At 43.6% G+C, this 18,148-nt stretch overlaps 1 protein-coding gene and 1 long non-coding RNA gene across 2 annotated transcripts; one reads left to right on the top strand and one right to left on the bottom strand.

The window, feature by feature from the left end:
- Nucleotides 1-264: 264 nt before the first annotated feature.
- LOC135822938 (uncharacterized) lies at nt 265-5,482 on the top strand. The gene is made up of 4 exons (XR_010554577.1): nt 265-1,026; nt 2,611-2,654; nt 3,244-3,297; nt 4,713-5,482. It is a non-coding gene; the product is annotated as an uncharacterized LOC135822938 (long non-coding RNA).
- An 8,726-nt stretch (nt 5,483-14,208) lies between these two features.
- LOC135823482 (sushi, nidogen and EGF-like domain-containing protein 1) lies at nt 14,209-15,729 on the bottom strand. Its single transcript, XM_065336328.1, has one exon. The coding sequence runs from the start codon at nt 15,620-15,622 to the stop codon at nt 14,597-14,599; it is 1,026 nt and encodes a 341-aa protein (XP_065192400.1). The 5' UTR covers nt 15,623-15,729; the 3' UTR covers nt 14,209-14,596.
- Nucleotides 15,730-18,148: the final 2,419 nt, after the last annotated feature.

Raw genomic sequence — 18,148 nt, 5'->3', positions numbered from 1 at the left:
GGGGATGTAGTGCGCGCAGCGCCAAGAACCTCACACATAGGACTCAAGTCTTGGTAGACGCCTGTTAGCACCACAAAAATCCACCAATATCTGGCATGAATTCCGACACGGTCAGGACTCAGTAGCATCTTCATTGCATTTAGTTACACAATCATAGACACTATCTTTCTATTTAGCTTAGAGTTAGACATGCGTGAAAAATTATTTCCTCCCTCCGCATACAGTTATGCACACTGTACAAGTTCTTGAGGGATTATTTACGTACTCGGTTTGTGATGTGAAAATTGGTTTTCCAAGTACGGAGGCCCAGTGAGGACTTTGTTCGTGGCCTGAGTAAAGAACGTTACATGTAATTCGAAGTAGTGCACTGCAAAGTGCTGCTATTCGTGATACGAAGTATTGCCTTGGGCAAGAGCTGAGTGAGTTATGTCAGGAGCTCAACGATGCGCACTTGTGTAGAGTGGAAACGATCAATAAATTTATATGCCATGTGGGAGAGAACAGCTTCTCCCCAGAGCAGGAAGTTGTCCAGACATTGCCTGGAAAATAGTATTATTATAATTATTTTAATACTATTATTCCACTACCAAAACTTCAGAGGCTAAACAACGGCAGCTGCCGCCTTGCTAGCAACACAATGAAGCTGCCTCTTGCGGGGCAGGATAGCTTCCAGTGCTCTCAAATCAACTTGAAGGCCCTGGACGCGCGTGGTTTTGATTGTGCCAAGCGACACCTGACTGTTCAGTGCCCAAGGTGTGCCGTATGAATGTCAGCACAAACGATGCGTTGTCCTTGCGCGAGGCGAGTCGGGAACGTTCGCAGATACATGGCTAAGGCTGGACATAGCTTCAAGTTAGTTCTCGGATCGCTCTAGCCTGCAGAGTATAGAAAGTGACAGCAACGTCTGTGGGAACTACATGACTGTAGTTTACTCAACTCGTCTGCTGTGTGGTGGTAGCAGATTTCGTGCCGGAATGGTCCATTGGACAGAGACAGTGCTTGCTAGGAGCTGGAATTTATCTTCAGGTAATGAATGAGACAATGTGCCTTGAATGTCCTTGTCCGATCGTTTTCGTTTACATTTTCTCCTGTTCCGACTTTAACGAACACCCATCACTTAGTTTTATCAGCTGTTTGCGTTCGGGCAAACATTACCTGGCTACCAATCGGTTTGCGTGGTGTAGCCAAGGAGATTTTGTCTGTTCCTGGTTGGAAGTTTACAAAGATGTATAATAGTTTATCATTCGTTTAGTATGGATTCCGATAGCTTTTTGCCATACCTAAGCAGTCAAAATTTTATTCCTGCATTTTTGCACTCCTTAGAGCTGTATTGACTGCTTATATTTGACTCCTTTGTAGGGATGAAACACATGCTTTGGCTGGTCGTGATAAATCAAATATTTACTCGGTACTAGGTCAAATTAGGTAATAAGAAACTCGTAAAAGACCTCGGCTTCACCTCGGTCTTGTACTGGGCTTTTGTGTCCTACATGTAAATGTATGTAGTATACCTCTTGCCCAGTCAATATTAGATACCTAATAAGGCTATTACAGTTGTATGTACTTGTGCGTTGATTGGCGAGTGGTGGATCAGCCACAAAGTAAGACTGCTAGCGCCGTATCTTTCCAATACATTTGCAGTCCACGTACAGGTAGTATAGCTAGATTCGATGTATCCATCACAGTTAGCCCTTGGCGGGTGGATATTAAGTGCTCGCAGAAAATTCCCCAAACTCTGGTGTATTGGGGATGCGTTTTGCATGTTGCAGAAGTGACAAGGAAGAGGAGCAGAAATAAAGGAGTAAATTATTATCTACAGTAAGATCGGGCGCCGAAGAACGCAGGGGCTCAAGCGCAGCCTAGGAAAGTTCTTAAATTTTTGATTCTAGCCAGACCGTTCTTATTCACACGCGCTCGGCGAGTCGAGAGACGTCATGACGTTTGTCATGTACATGTACATTGTACATGTACATGTAGTGCTGTAGTACATGTACTTCTAAACTAGTGGGTGTCGTAAATGGGAATGACTGTACATGTAGCAGTTACTGTTTACACGTGTACATGACATCATTGACATGTACTCACCTCCCATACATGTACAATGTAGATCTACGTACAATGTAGATCTAGTGTAAATTTTGCCGGTTTTCCAGCCTGGGTGTTCTTCGGCGAGGTGTTCTTCGGCGCCCGATCTTACTGTACTGCATGTGTGGTATGTGTTTCTGCCGGCTTCAATGCTTTCCAGCACAGAAAATGCCTAATTCCTGAGCATTATTCTCCAACATAATACTCTTGGGAAAGCTCTGTCTGCTGCATTGGGCACTTACCTGTGAATGGGGAAGCTCGCTTTTTTATTTATTTTTTTTTTTTACAAAAAAACACACCATTTGACGGCACAAAGCAGCAAGGCAGCGATGATTTAACGCGAGTAATACATTAAATTGCTATCATTTTACACAGTGTTACTATTAGAGCTGGAATGACAACTACCCAAACATGCCTGTTGTTGGTCTGCTATTGCCAGTCAGACCTATTTCCTTTCCACAGCCCTTGAACGAATTCACAGTGCTAGTTAGCAGCGGTACTGTGTCTGTCTGTGGCCTACTGCAGTGACTTTGGTCGAGTTGGAGCAATGGAGCAATTCCCAATATCAGGTACCCTGTGGTTGCACTCTGAGTATCACACTGAAAATATCGTGGCCAGCAACATAAATATAAAACATATACGTGTTATTTTCACTGGTATAGCATTAAATTTGCTTTCCAAGGAATCGCTTCAAATGTGAACCATCAGTGGTATTATTGTGTTAGAGCCGCATGTACCTTTTGAACCTGTACGAATACCTGATGTCTTAGCCAGGCATACACACAGGCAGGCACCATACGTGTTGCCCTGATAATGCTCAATGCACAAGAAGCTATTCACAGCCAGTCGGTAGGATGGAAGCCAACCACACATGTACATGTAAATATCCTGACAGGGGTGACATACTGATTGAATAGCGCGTAAACTTGAGGCTCATTGCCACTAGTTGAGCGAATGGAAACGGGAAAAGTATGAAGAAAATGTTTTTGAGACTCGAATCGTGTAAAACAGAGAGGTTCCAGGCTGTCAAATAGAGTGCTCAATACCGAAAGACAGAGTTAGTTCAAACAATAAATGGAGACTCAAATCATGTATAGTCAATGTGTACTTTGTTGAGAGGCGGTGGCCACTGTTTTGTTTCTCGCTATGCTTACAAAGACGAAGAGAAGCAGGAAGAGTATCTTGATGACTCCGTGAATGATGTAGATAGAGGTATGTAGCTGTGAGAGGATAGTCAACTGTTTGTCGTATTTCTCGTAAACTTGATTGCTTGCGGCATGCCTTCGGTTATTGGAAAGACTTTGTGTTGTTGTTGTTGTTGTTGTTGTTGTTGTTGTTGTTGTTGTTGTTGTTGTTGTTGTTGTTGTTGTTGTTGTTGTTGTTGTTGTTGTTGTTGTTGTTGTTGTTGTTGTTGTTGTTGTTGTTGTTGTTGTTGTTGTTGTTGTTGTTGTTGTTGTTGTTGTTGTTGTTGTTGTTGTTGTTGTTGTTGTTGTTGTTGTTGTTGTTGTTGTTGTTGTGGTTGTTGTTGTTGTTGTTGTTGTTGTTGTTGTTGTTGTTGTTGTTGTTGTTGTTGTTGTTGTTGTTGTTGTTGTTGTTGTTGTTGTTGTTGTTGTTGTTGTTGTTGTTGTTGTTGTTGTTGTTGTTGTTGTTGTTGTTGTTGTTGTTGTTGTTGTTGTTGTTGTTGTTGTTGTTGTTGTTGTTGTTGTTGTTGTTGTTGTTGTTGTTGTTGTTGTTGTTGTTGTTGTTGTTGTTGTTGTTGTTGTTGTTGTTGTTGTTGTTGTTGTTGTTGTTGTTGTTGTTGTTGTTGTTGTTGTTGTTGTTGTTGTTGTTGTTGTTGTTGTTGTTGTTGTTGTTGTTGTTGTTGTTGTTGTTGTTGTTGTTGTTGTTGTTGTTGTTGTTGTTGTTGTTGTTGTTGTTGTTGTTGTTGTTGTTGTTGTTGTTGTTGTTGTTGTTGTTGTTGTTGTTGTTGTTGTTGTTGTTGTTGTTGTTGTTGTTGTTGTTGTTGTTGTTGTTGTTGTTGTTGTTGTTGTTGTTGTTGTTGTTGTTGTTGTTGTTGTTGTTGTTGTTGTTGTTGTTGTTGTTGTTGTTGTTGTTGTTGTTGTTGTTGTTGTTGTTGTTGTTGTTGTTGTTGTTGTTGTTGTTGTTGTTGTTGTTGTTGTTGTTGTTGTTGTTGTTGTTGTTGTTGTTGTTGTTGTTGTTGTTGTTGGGGTTTTGGTTGGACTAGCTCAATCTCAAAATATGTGTGTGTGAATAATCAGACTAGCATGGTTCACAAGTCTTTGAAGGTTATCTTAGTAAATCATTCAGGGCAGGTCACAGCACGTCAGTCGTCATGAAAGGCACAGTTTTCGCGTGGGTGATGCACTGTTGAACAGACAGATCTGATATTACAGTCTCCACAGCCTTGAGATAGAATGGTATACATTTAGTCTTAGATCATGCACTAAGTTCTCTGTTTGGCAGATTCAGCCTATAGTGCATCATCCTTGGTGATACTGATTGATCGTGCATCATCCTTGGTGATACTGATTGATCGTACCCATGCATGTACCACATCCACATTGTATTTGTTATCGAAGAGACACAGAAACATTTATGCTGTTGAACTGATCTGCTTTGCTCAACAGGGAGTTGTGGGATACTCCTGATCATCGTTTCAATCCTATTCGTGCTGACCGGCGCGGCCAACACTGCCACCGGCGCCATCACAGAGTCCATGGCCTTGGTTGGAATCGGCATTGCCTTTCTAGTAGCCAGTATTGTAATGCTTGTGGCTGGCTGCTGCATCAAGAAAACTGCAGGACACGGCGCGAGAAGAACATCTCTGACCCATATCGCTTCCAGTATGGCCTACCAAGACTGCTCCAATTCCCCACAGGTGCTCGATCCGGTGCACATTAACGTAGCGCTGCAGAGGAAGCGCTTATCGACAGTGAGTGAGCTCAATGCTGATTTACTTCCCACCATCACCAACCCCTTGTACCTGACCGAGGAGAGAAACCTTGCAGAGATGCCCCACGCCAGGGGTCCACAGCTGACCTATCTACAACAGGCCATACTTCCTAAAGTAGTAGGAACAGACATTTCTCCGGCCAACAGCAGTATTACTCCGTGCATGATTGCCGAACCTACAGTCGTACCGGGTACTGCTTGCGCCGTATCCAGTACTCTTAGAACCCCCGATGAACATAGCACTAGATGTGCCAGTCCCAGTCCAAGCGAATCAGAGTTATAGCATCCTGACTTTCACTGTTTGCGAATGAACTGAGAATGTAAGCTCTACACCACACGAGTACACGTTGCATTTACGGAGAGAATAAAACTGACAATTCCTATTGCAACTCCTCAGCTTGATCTTTATCTTTGATTCATAAGAAAATTTAATTCGGAAGGTGACCCAGTTTAATCATGATAATGATTGTGAAATGAGTTGAATCATTGAATTACTTGATCCTAGAGGGTGGTGGCGTTCCCACGGCGGATGCGGAAAACTCGGCTTCCAGCCGAGTCTCACGGGAACGTTGAAATTTTAATTTATTGCGGTGTTAATGGAAGAGGGCGTGTGGACTCTACCCTAAAACTGCTTATGAAGTTGCAGGAAGTTCTGTCAGTGAAAATGAAAAGTTCCAATGCCGCAGCGATCCAAATTATGTGAGCAGACAATAAATTTAAAGAAACCATTATACATGTACACTGTACTTTGAACTACAGGTAACACTTGAAGTACAATGTTATTATTATTATTATTTTATTTATTTTACTAGGGTGTTTCCCACAGACCTACATGTAGATACTTTTCAGTTGCATCACCGGGATTGGAATCTGGAACTTTGACGTACGCAGTGATTGTTGCTGCGACGTTCCACACAAGTCAATATGATCTGTACCCCTGTGAGATGAACTATACTCCTTGGTGATTAACGTGACAGCACAAATTGGCCAAAGAATAAGTTTTTTTTACAAATTTAGCTGCATCTTGAAGTTGATTGTTCCAACTAGGTTCGTTAGTTGCATCTATTACATATATATTTTTTTCACCGGCTGCTACTTTATGGCATCGTCGATAGCTGCCATCGGGAACGTTGCTAATTCACTTACTTTTTGGGGATCAGTGTGTTGTATCGTTCATCGTGTTCCGAAACGATTCTAATGAACAACTTCTACTGTCCATTTGATGCCCGAGACTTTCCATCGGCATCGGACGTGTCTGAGGTTTTTCAACAAAACGGACCTTGCGGCATTAGTACAGCTGCTGCATCACAATCATTATTTCATGTGCAAAGACTAAGTATGCAGCTACATCATACCATCATGTACTGTACTCAACCGGCGGACAGAACTGTGCTTGATTGTTCATGAACTATGTACACATGTACATGAACATTCAGTTTGTGGCAATAAAACTCATAACTGTTTACACATAAATTGTAGACTACTCATCATTCTGTTTTTTTATTCAAAGTTTTAAATGCAGCAAGTACGTTTGCCTTCGTTGTCCAGCACAAGCGAAGAAGTGGACCTATCGGTCGACTTCAACGCCAAAATGCACATAATAATAATAATAATAATAATGTGAAAAGGAAAAGGACATATGGATACGAGTTAAACGTAACTCTCAATCACTGTAACTGGATACTATATATAGTCAGAAAGTGCAATAACTAGGCACAAAACTGACAAGAGTACTGAGACATTCGACATCCTGACACGTTGCGCTAACCGACAGCCTTCTAACTTGGAAGGTTCAAGGTTATGGAAATACCAAAGAGGGGAAGACAAGCGCAAAGAAAACGAGCAAAAGCAACAGTCCCAACGAAACAAAGAATGTCGATTGTTACTGGACGATGACGAGACCAGTACGATATTTGACAAAGCGGTCTAACTACAATTCGAAGCAGCAAAGCAGCACACCACCCAACTTGGGTGGGTCATAAATATCAAAGATAACTAAAGAAAGGGGAAGCTTTGCGAAAACGAATTGTACAAGCCGAAAGCCAAACTCCTACAGTACTCCTCCTGCATGACATTGTGATGGACAAGTTGACTACAAAACAAGTTGTTTCACACGACGTACGTTTCGCCGTATGGTTCGCGACGGCTCATCAGGTGTGCAATTTGAAACTCCGTTGTTGAGCCATAAATAAATTGTCAGTTTTGTGTCTAGTTATTGCACTTTCTGACTGTATATAGTATCCAGGTACAGTGATGGAGAGTTACTTTTAACTCGTATCCATATGTCCTTTTCCTTTCCACATTTATTTATGGCTCAACAACCGAGTTTCAAATAATATTAATAATAATATTAATCTTCACTAGTTTGAGGGAAAGAGACAATAATAATATTAATAATAATAATAAGTACAATTTGAAACTCGGATGTTGAGCCATAAATAAATGTAGAAAGGAAAAGGACATATGGATACGAGTTAAAAGTAACTCTCCATCACTGTACCTGGATACTATATACAGTCAAAACTCGTATCCATATGTCCTTTTCTCTTCTACAATAATAAGTACGTTTATGTATCCGATGATATTGAACGAATGTCTAATTCTATTCTGGAGGGCGCGCAGCCTCGCGTCGTTTTGCGATGTACGGTAGGAAGTGTGCTAAAGTTTCATTTACAGTACATGTACGTGTATCTACAAGTAGTCATCTTCGTTCTTGGCGAGTCCTGTATGGCGGGACGGGGTCTGTGGAAGAGAGTAAGTTACATTTATAAAGACAGGTAAGTCTAACAAATGAGGACTGAGACCTTTACAGCAGGATTTTTACGCCCGAAAACAGGGGCATGATTTAACAAGCAGGTTGTCAGTCTAGATTTTATGCACAGATGGCGAAAAAGCGCAGAATATTTGTAATGAGATGAAAAGCAGAAATAATAAGAAATAATAAGAAAAGATGACATGAAAGCCTGCTCACAACCCCGCCCAGCCTTGCGAACTGGGAATGTTGGATTAAGAACCCGGTAGAGAGATAGAGAGAGAGATAGAGAGAGAAAGAGAGAGAGAGTTAGAGAGAGAGAGAGAGAGAGAGAGAGAGAGAGAGAGAGAGAGATAGAGAGAGAGAGAGAGAGAGACAGAGAGAGACAGAGAGAGAGAGAGAGGGAGAGACAGAGAGCGACAGAGAGACAGAGAGACAGAGACAGAGAGACAGAGAGACATAGAGAGGGAGAGAGAGAGCGGGAGAGAGAGAGCGGGAGAGAGAGAGAGAGAGAGAGAGAGAGATAGATAGATAGATAGATAGATAGAGAGAGAGAGAGAGAGAGAGAGAGAGAGAGAGAGAGAGAGAGAGAGAGAGAGAGAGAGAGAGAGAGGGAGACCGATAGAGAGAGAAAGAAAGAAAGAGAGAGAGAGAAAAGAGAGAGAAGAAGAGAAGGAGAGCGAGAAAGGCAGAACTCGATAAAGAAAGACCAAGCTATTCTTATGGCAACAGTAGGCGACCAGACCTAAGTGAAATAGATCAAATATCGCCAGGTAACTGCCTAAATCGCGTAAACGAAGTCATGTGAAACGATTCCCAATACACACTACGTCTTGGTGTACACCACATGGATTACCTCGGAGTGAAGTGGCCAAGACAGTTGCCTATGCACACCCTACGCTTTCTGGGTAACAGGAAACACAGGACGCTGCTGTAATGGAAGCAGACACTAGATGTACTGGTACCTTGAAAAAGGCTTGAAGTGAGACAAGAGGTACTGATGTACGATCTCTTACCCCATTCAGGTCATTCACTCTTTTTGCTTTAGTTATTGGCAGAAGTCCATGTAATGCACCCAGCACAACAGAACGAAGTTCAGAGTTTTTCCGTTATTGATGGTGTTCGTTTATGCTAGGTTACTAACTCGAGCATACGTGTTGGCAGAGGAAGGTTGCGAACCATGAACAAAACCGCAATCGGAGAAAGAGTGATAAATGCATATGAAGATGGAGAAAAGATAGAGAAAAAGAGAGAAAGAGAGAGGAACAAATAGAGACCGACAGATTGATAGACAGATAGACAGAGAGACAGATTCAGGCCAAAGTTCAGAAATTTAAACAGTTCTGCAGAAAAAGCTGTGCAAATCTGTTGTTAAAATTCTAGAGGCAGAGGTACTTCTAAACCAGACTGAAAACGCGGATGAAAGGTTAGCAGTCATGATAATATGCATGCAAATGTAGCTCTGAGACGGAGACTAAGCTGTTTCCGACCGATTTCCATTGCCGACTGTTAAAATCGTGTGTAGCAGGATTACCTGACGCGGAGTCGAGTATCGTTCTGAGACATAGTCTGATGCCTGCCGTCTATCCCATTTGGCACACGTATCCGACCCTGAAGTACTTGCAATGGACATCGTTCCACTGGCCAGCACGCTGAAACTTTGTAAAGACCATCATGCAGTGCTCAAAGTTGTGCCAGTTGTCAGGTTGGCCGGGCGCCCAGTTTTTGTAGCTCAGCCCGTCTCCATTTGGCCATCGCCAGTCACCCTCGTGGCCTTCGTCGGTAGCGCCTAACCACGCGACAAAACCAGGATAGGCTCGTATGGCTTTCATGAGGTCAGCCTCGTCTTCCTTGCTTCGCACCATAGCCAACGCCATGCCTCTCCGCTCGCAGTCCTCTTTGGCCTGGTAGTAGTTGACTTGCTCCGCAAACGCCACGTACTTGCACTCGGGGCCGGCAAGGGACGGCGCAGCATTAATGCCCATGATGAACAATGCCAATAAGATACACAATGTTGATCCAATCTTATATTTGGCCATCCTCGAGCCGTATAGACACGAGAGCACGTCTTCTTGGCACTATAAATGGACTAAATTGGCCGTAATTATTTTAAATGAAAGCCAAATGGTAATGAAAAATACTGTTCTAAGATTCTTGTTCCTCCTGGTGGCGCTTTTATAGCCGAACAGCGCCAGTGTCGTTGGGTTTCTTGTTCTGGAAATCAGCCTTTTAGATATAGGAGGGCGTTTGTGGTGTTACCGGTAATGAACAACTGTTCCCACCGACAATACCAACTCTAGTATTTGTGTGAACAGTTGTTCATTATCCTCGTTCTGCGCAGCTGACGGCGCAAGGTGAAACGATTAACACATACGTAGGGCAAAAATCTAACACGAAGTTCGCTTACCCCATCCACCGGCTATGCAATATGCTTTTGCAGCGGCGGCGAGAAGCTTGCAATGACCATTGATAGCTTCTCCCAAGGCACTCCACGAACACGCTAATCCTGGCACCACATGTATTGTCCTGCCTGCGTTGATTACGTGTTTTTGTACGACAAGTGAACAATTTCAGTTGGCACGAATGCCTAATTTGAGCGCCTGCGAACATAGGGCAATGCTGCAAAGTGTAGGTAATAAGGTCAGTGACGCCTTGGGTCCATGCACGCAGAAATCTGCAATGCTTCGTTGATCTCAGAGGCATCTTCGTCCCTGACAGATAGTACCAGGGGGAGTAATGAGTTACAGGACCAACGATTGCATGCCAATGTTGCTTTTTGCTACAGTGGTTTCTGCGTGCCACTGTGGAAAAGCCGTCGAAAGGTGTTCGACAGGTCAAAACTGTCATACCAACACATGCGGCCATACATTAGTAGAGTAGCGTTTCAGGTGGAGGAGGGTCTTGTTGTTACTCTGAGTTTCATGAAAAAAACGACTGTAAGACAAGAAAAGGCGCAGCAATACGATAATGTAAGTTATTGTTTCTTACACGCTGTTTGAATAATGGTGTTTGACCGAGTGGTGTCGGGAAGCGTGTCCGCAGGACCAAAGCATGCCACACATTGAGTATAGAGCACGTTTTTATGGGGGATGAAATCGTGAAGTCCTGTGACACTTTGACAAAGTCCCGTTCTTAGTTGAGGTGTTTTTTTATGATAGTGCAAAAACGTTTCTAGAAAGGCAAAGGATATTATGGATACAAGTTAAGATTAACTGTCCACCGCTGTAACTAGATACCATAAAACAGAGAGGTTCCAGGCTGTCCAAGAGAGTGCTCAATACCGAGAGGCAGAGCTGGTTCAAACAATAAACAATACGAGCACAGAGAAAGTGTTTGAAGTCTGAGTTTCACGCACTAAGCGATCATCAGATCACATCAGATGATCATCTAATGTGATCTGATGATCGCTTAGTGCGTGAAACTCAGACTTAAAACACTTTCTCTGTCCTCTTATTGTTTTAACTAGATACTATAATTATACAGTCAGAAAGTGCAACAACTAGGCACAACATTGAGAGAGTACTGAAGCATTCGACGACCTGACTTTCCGACTGTATTATGGTATCTACATGTAATAATTATTACTCAATCTGCGGACAGCATGCTGTTTCGTTCTTTTTGAACTCATCAGCACAGCACAGAGAAAATGAGGCCGAACCTGATAGCAATGGAAATAAAAATTTCCAATCAGGCCCGAACGTACCTTGCCAGAGTGCTCAAACTGACAAGTCAGTGAGCTCTGCATAATGCAAACAGCAAAGGCACTACCCCACGCAAGAGTGCTCAACTGCTACAAGAGCAGGAGCGAAATACTCAATCTGCGGACAGCATGCTGTTTCGTTCTTTTTGAACTCATCAGCGCAGCACAGAGAAAATGAGGCCGAACCTGATAGCAATGGAAATAAAAATTTCCAATCAGGCCCGAACGTACCTTGCCAGAGTGCTCAAACTGACAAGTCAGTGAGCTCTGCATAATGCAAACAGCAAAGGCACTACCCCACGCAAGAGTGCTCAACTGCTACAAGAGCAGGAGCGAAATACTCAATCTGCGGACAGCATGCTGTTTCGTTCTTTTTGAACTCATCAGCGCAGCACAGAGAAAATGAGGCCGAACCTGTAATAATTATTACGATGGTGGACAGTTACTCTGAACTCGTATCCATAATATTCTTTTTCCTTTCCACATGTATTATTGGCTCGACATCCGAATTTCAAAAACATTTCTCTTCACTATTTCCTACTTTATTCTCTCTTACTTTTTGAACATCTTTTCCACCTGTTCATACTGTATGATACATGTAAGTATATGGGGTAGTGCCTTTGCTGTTTGCATTACGCAGAGCTCACTGACTTGTTAGTTTGAGCACTCTGGCAAGGTACGTTCGGGCCTGGTTTAAATCTGGCTTTGGAAATCATTTAGTTTCATTGCCATCAGGTTCGGCCTCATTTTCTCTGTGCTGCGCTGATGAGTTCACAAAGAACGAAACAGCATGCTGTCCGCAGATTGAGTATAATAATTACATGTATATAAAACACCATCAAACACATGTCACTACAGCTTGTCCTCCTGAGTGTGAGTGTAGCTGTTGTCTCCTCGCCGTTTGTTCAAAATCGTGAGTTTCATGGCTCTTCGCTGCGTCTGCAGTACAGTATGTACATGTACATGTATATTGCCAAGGTACTGACCACTGGGCATCACATTTTTTATTATTATTACAAGTATACATGTACTATATGCACATCCCTACATAATAATCGGGGTAATGAAAGACACAAAGACAAAACGAAAAAACGCAAAGACAACAAAGGAGTAGTAGGTGCTGCAGAGCTGTGCTGGTCAGGCGCAGTGCACTCCTCCGACCATTCCGGTCTCGGAATCAACATGAACTGTGCGGGCCAAGGGGGTATACAGATGGGACTTTGCTCTCGGCATGAAAATTATGTCGTGATTCACGAATTGTCGTTATATCCGTAGTCGTTATTAGCGAAGTTGACTGTATACTATGAATGATAGACTTATATGCATAGAGCATCTGAAAATGCGACAGAAATGGGAAAGAGAACATTGAACGACAACCATTTGAACCGTATGTGCACCGGCCGTGTTTCGACGGCGAGACCGGGGCTCTACCAACCGGTTTGCTTAGAAAGGCGATCCTTTCAGCCATTGTGGTGTCAGAGTAAGAACTAACAACACCGCTATTTACACTTTTTCTACATCGTATTTAATATCATGTACGTTGTACATGATATTTTGACCAAAGTTGTGGGTTCGAACACACTTTTTACTTTTCATTCGCTCGCTCGCTCTCTCCTTTTTTTGGTGGACAAAAACATCTCTGGCGTTGATTGCTTTCTTGCTTCGACTTCTGCCGCGCCTTTTGTTCTCGTATTCCCCTTTATGTACTAGTGTTGTGCAAACCCTTCTTGTAGTCTGTCTCATTTTGCCCCGAGATGTTTTCATGCTTAGTGATTATAACTCTCATCATTCGCTCCCTTGTCACTGGACAGTTCTCTCCGTTTGGTTTTAGCGAATTCAAATAAAGAAAACAACAACATTCTTTTTTCCGCCGTGATCGAAGTTTGTGGATTCGAATCCTATTCTGGGCAATTTTGTCTTCTTTCTACATGTATTTCAACGATTCTTGCGTTCAGATTACTCAGTAGGAATAACAAAGTGAAGATAATGCTTTCTGACTTGTTGTTTTCCTTTTTCCACCAATCTCCTTGGCCACTTTGCAGGCCTAAATATGCAATAATAAAATAATGTACAATTTTGAACGTGTTTTGTCCGCAAAAGCGATAAAATGCCTGGTGACCCCCAAAACGCTCATGGTAAAGGTTTTCTATTGGCTAACCCCCTTCCGAATATTCAAATGAAACCTTCGGCAAACTCTCCATCATCGTTCACAATGCCTGGTGACCCCCAAAACGCTGATGGTAGGGGTCATTAAATTTTATTGGCTTACCCCCTTCCGAATAATCAAATGAAACCTTGGGTAAACTCTCCGTCTTCGTGCCCAACATATTTGAAGTTTCCAAATTGGTAGGACATACTGTATACATATACCCCTATTCTTAGGGTCCATGTAGCAACCTTTATTTAATCCAAGCTGTATCATACCATCTACATGTACATGTATAAGGCATGTACTCCGTCTTCCCAAAGTTTTACGAGAATGTGATAAACCGTTCCAAAGATATTCCATTTCTAACCAACATTGCCCGATTTAACTGCAAACATCAACATTGGCTATTCACCCATCCTGAAGAGGGAAAGGCCCAGTAGGCCTTACACAACTAGAATTTCAGATCTCTTAGATGTTTGTGCTGTGCCTACCCACAAAAATAAATCCATATGCCCAGCTTCAAAATTTCAACCTGTCCCGAACTGCCTTTAGAACATTTCACACAAAGTATTGGTAATAATGAATTCTTTTTTCGTCAAATACTGATGGGCTTTGGTGGATGAATGGAGACAACAAAATGAATGCTTGAGGCTGTGAGATCATACGTTCGTGGTGCCAAAGAGAATTGGAGAAAGAAAAGTCTATCGTTGGTTTAGATGGAGGAAAACTATGATGTAAGGTGCGTGTACATGTTTACAGAGAGGGATTAATAACGGGCAGAAATAGACATCATTGTGAATGGTAAGGGGAGAATAAGAAAGCGTTGAAAGAGACTTGATTACAATGAAGTCTAAGGACTCGAAAATGGTTCCAAGGAAGGCAAATCAGCGCATTAGCTTTTCAGCCCAATCATGAGAATGGAGCAGTAAAACCAATAGTAGACTACACGACCACTGACTCACACAAACTGGCAAACGTACCCAATGTGTGAACTGCAACTGATGTCGTTCCACATGAAGGCGCCATCATTAACGTGGATGCAGTGCTCCACGCCTTGGCCATTGTTCGGCTCGCCATTGCGCCAGTTAGTAAACGTAAACGGATCACCGGTGATCCATTCATATGTTCCCTCCGTGATTCTGTCATTGGCACCGATCCAGAAGTTGGGGTTAGGGGATGCAGCTGCGGCAGTAAAGGCAGCGTTTTCCTCCGCGTTTCGGATCACTGCCAATGTTCCGCCGCGGGCCTTGCATGCATCCCTGGCACCGTCCCAGGAAAGATCCTCGCTATAGGCAACATAGCGCTTGCTGGGAATAAGAACTGACTTGCTTGCCTTAACATTGCTATCGATTCCCGACACTATCGACACCAGACCTTCGACCAATGACCGCAGGGAGGCGATCGCAGCCATGGACTGACCATGTCGCGTTTGCGCTGAATTGCCGACGGCCGTCACGACGTTTGCAAGACGCGCCTCCTCCTTGGCCTTCGTTTGCCACTTCTCCTCACAGCGCCGTCCAGTATAGCCAATAGCACAGTCGCAAGTGAAGGTCTTGTCAACAGCCTTACACTTGCCCGCGTTCAGACAAGGATTGTCATGGCAACCATCGTAATCCTTGCAGAGGAAGTGAGGCTTCGCGACGGCAGAGTATGCTGTGCAGCGAGAGTGTTCGGTACAAGGACTGTATCCCACGCAAGCAGACGGCCTCTCAGAGTCGCCAACTGACGACGAATAGCAGGCAATGAATCTTTGCTGATCCTCCTCGTCGTCGATACCAACAACTCGCAACGTCAGCGAAATCGCGTCCTTAAGCTCGTCCGGTTCCACGTCGGCCTGGGCAATGCGCTTCGCGTACGTATGAGCATTGTAGTTGCCTATACCGGCAGTGGTGAGCATTTGAACAACACAATCATGCCCACCATGCGGCGAAGCATGTCCACCGATGGTGATGAGCATCAGGGCGACAAACAGCACGGAAAACATGCTTACAGTCTACCCAAAAAGTATGGCACTTTGAGCAAGAGAGATCGTTCTCAGTTTCAGGTGAAAAGATCTGGGAAATTATGCCAGAAAAAGATGAAAATTATCTGCAAATCAAGTTACTTTATACCCTAGGTTCACGTACTCAGGTGTGTCGCGAGAGCCTCGGAAAATCTGCTGCAGTTGAAAAATAACGAAGCAATTATCTGAAGTCTGGTATAGATGTGTTACCTGTAGGTTTCCCTCACTGTCCCAGCAAGCCAATGAAAACAATGTTTGTGTTGGAATCACATGCACACTGCGTCTACGTCAATGACAGGTCCCCAGGATGATGATGCATGTATGTGAATGTTTCACACAAGTCTTTTAATCTGGAGCAGAACATGGTATTTTTTCGAATAGTTGATTGGCTGGCGCCCACGTGAGGAATGTTACTCAACATTCCTTGGGACTGCGGGGACCAACCGGGGTTTTCAGCAAGAACTGGGCAATCTATTTTCAGATTATTGTGTCTAGACATTTCACGTCAGACAACCCTAGTTTTGTTCTTGGAATTGGGTGGGTGCGTCCTGTTTTTTCAGAGCTACAAATCTGATGGTCAGCATTTTCGATGGGTCAAAGTGGATACTGCAACTACAATTTACGTAAAACCAAAGTTGTTAGAGTTGTTGAGATATTGGCTATGCCACTCTGCCCACGCCTGTCAGTCTCCCAAAGACCCCCTAGCGATCTTGCTGACCCATTGCACGCCATCCTCCTGGCATCTCCACACATTTGTTGTACACCGCGTACCTATCGCCTCTGTCTGCGCTTTCATGCTCACACCTGCCTGTTGTCCGCCACCCTCCTGGCGATTCCACTCGCCTGTTGCCTCTCCTAGCGCCTTGGTCAGCGCCAGCTTTCTCCCTGTACCTTACGTCACCAGATGCAGCGCTAATTTTGTTGATGCTTATGGCCCTATGTGTTGATAAGCATACTGCTGGGTAGATCCGAGTATCACTTGTCTGATGATTGCCTAGCGGCATGAAACTCAGAGTTACAACCAACCTGAACGTCCTCCGCTGAGTCTGATATAAAACCAAAAGTACATAACTCAAGTTACAAAACAATTTCTCCGAATCAAAGGATTTGCGTTGTGCAATATTTCAAACAAATCCCCCAGCCAAAGCTATGAATAATAATCACTACATGTACATCGATTAATTAAGAACATGTACATGTGTACATGTACCGGGATGTATATTGGACAAGCGGGCTAACACTTGGCCGATAATACCGATCAAAGCAACCGAATTCTGTACCTGACTTCTATCGTGTACCTTGTCGCGCATCATACCGTATTTCCCCGATTTTAAGTCGCAATCGATTGTAAGTCGCATCCTTATTCTCGTTTCAATATTCATGTTCCTCTACTGCCTCGCTGACCCTGTGATCGGAGTGGGCGACGCATTACCGAAGTACAAAGAAAATGGGACGGAGGTATAAAGTTCCACTTGACTGATTTGTTTGGAATGTGCTCTCGTCCTCGAGATCGTGTTGTTCATGATGCAGTCTTTCCCAAAGCCCCAGCAACCTATCATGATGCAGTCTTTCCCAAAGCCCCAGCAACCTATCATGTACATGTCGGTCGCAAACTACAGCGATTCCAGAGAAAACGAAACAGTTTGAAAACACCTCATGGTACACAGAGCCAGAGGCTTGGAGAGGGGATCGGGTGGGGTGGTGTGATAGATAACTGCTCATGGGGAATTGGACATTGTCGCCGGTTGGACTTGGTTAGAGGATCAAGAGGAGGGGAAGCAACAGACGATAATGCAGGTATCTGTGTGATTTGTGACGAACGTATGCTTTGTTGGCTCTTGCAAAACTCATGTTGTGATCAGATTTTCTCTAAACGTCTTTTTTGGTGTTGTGTCACCTAGGGCGTTCCTTTTGCGGATTTGTTGACAGCTCAGCATTGTTTTAGGGCACGTACATGCAGAGCAAGAATTCAAACCCATAGTGTCCCAACTTCAGTTCCGAGCAGTACATGTGCCATGTGTGATGTGCCATGTGCCATTCGAGGAGAACAGTGATCTTGTGATCTCGCTAGCCGTTCACGAAGTGTCAAGCAGATGTCAGCTGGCTTCAAATCATTCGATGTACTCTGCGAGTGCTCCAGCCAGAGCCGGAACAATCGGACATGCTTGAATGACAGCTGAATTGAGGTGTTGGCATGCACGGTTGTCAAGTGCAATGGTATCCTAGACAACCGTCTATTCTTTGAAGTAATGTCAGTGAAGGTGTAGATTTGATTAGGTTCCCGTTTTGGCTGCCATCGGAAGCCATACGATGTTGAATAAATAAATAATCTTCTTGAATAGTTTGCAGGCAACCTGCCTACACTCAAGAGAGCACTGCATTTCTCACAAATCAATTCAAAGTGTCGTTTCAAGAGGTACACAAAAGCAAGTAAAATAGGGCTGTTTTCAGTATCGTTTCAACGTTTCGGTCTTCATGACCATCATCAGGAATGAAGTGGACATGGAA

Source organism: Sycon ciliatum, chromosome 8 (genome assembly GCF_964019385.1).
Source record: "Sycon ciliatum chromosome 8, ocSycCili1.1, whole genome shotgun sequence".
Lineage (NCBI taxonomy): Eukaryota > Metazoa > Porifera > Calcarea > Leucosolenida > Sycettidae > Sycon > Sycon ciliatum.
Note: the sequence above shows the minus strand (reverse complement) of the source record. Positions and strands in the feature narration are given on the sequence as shown.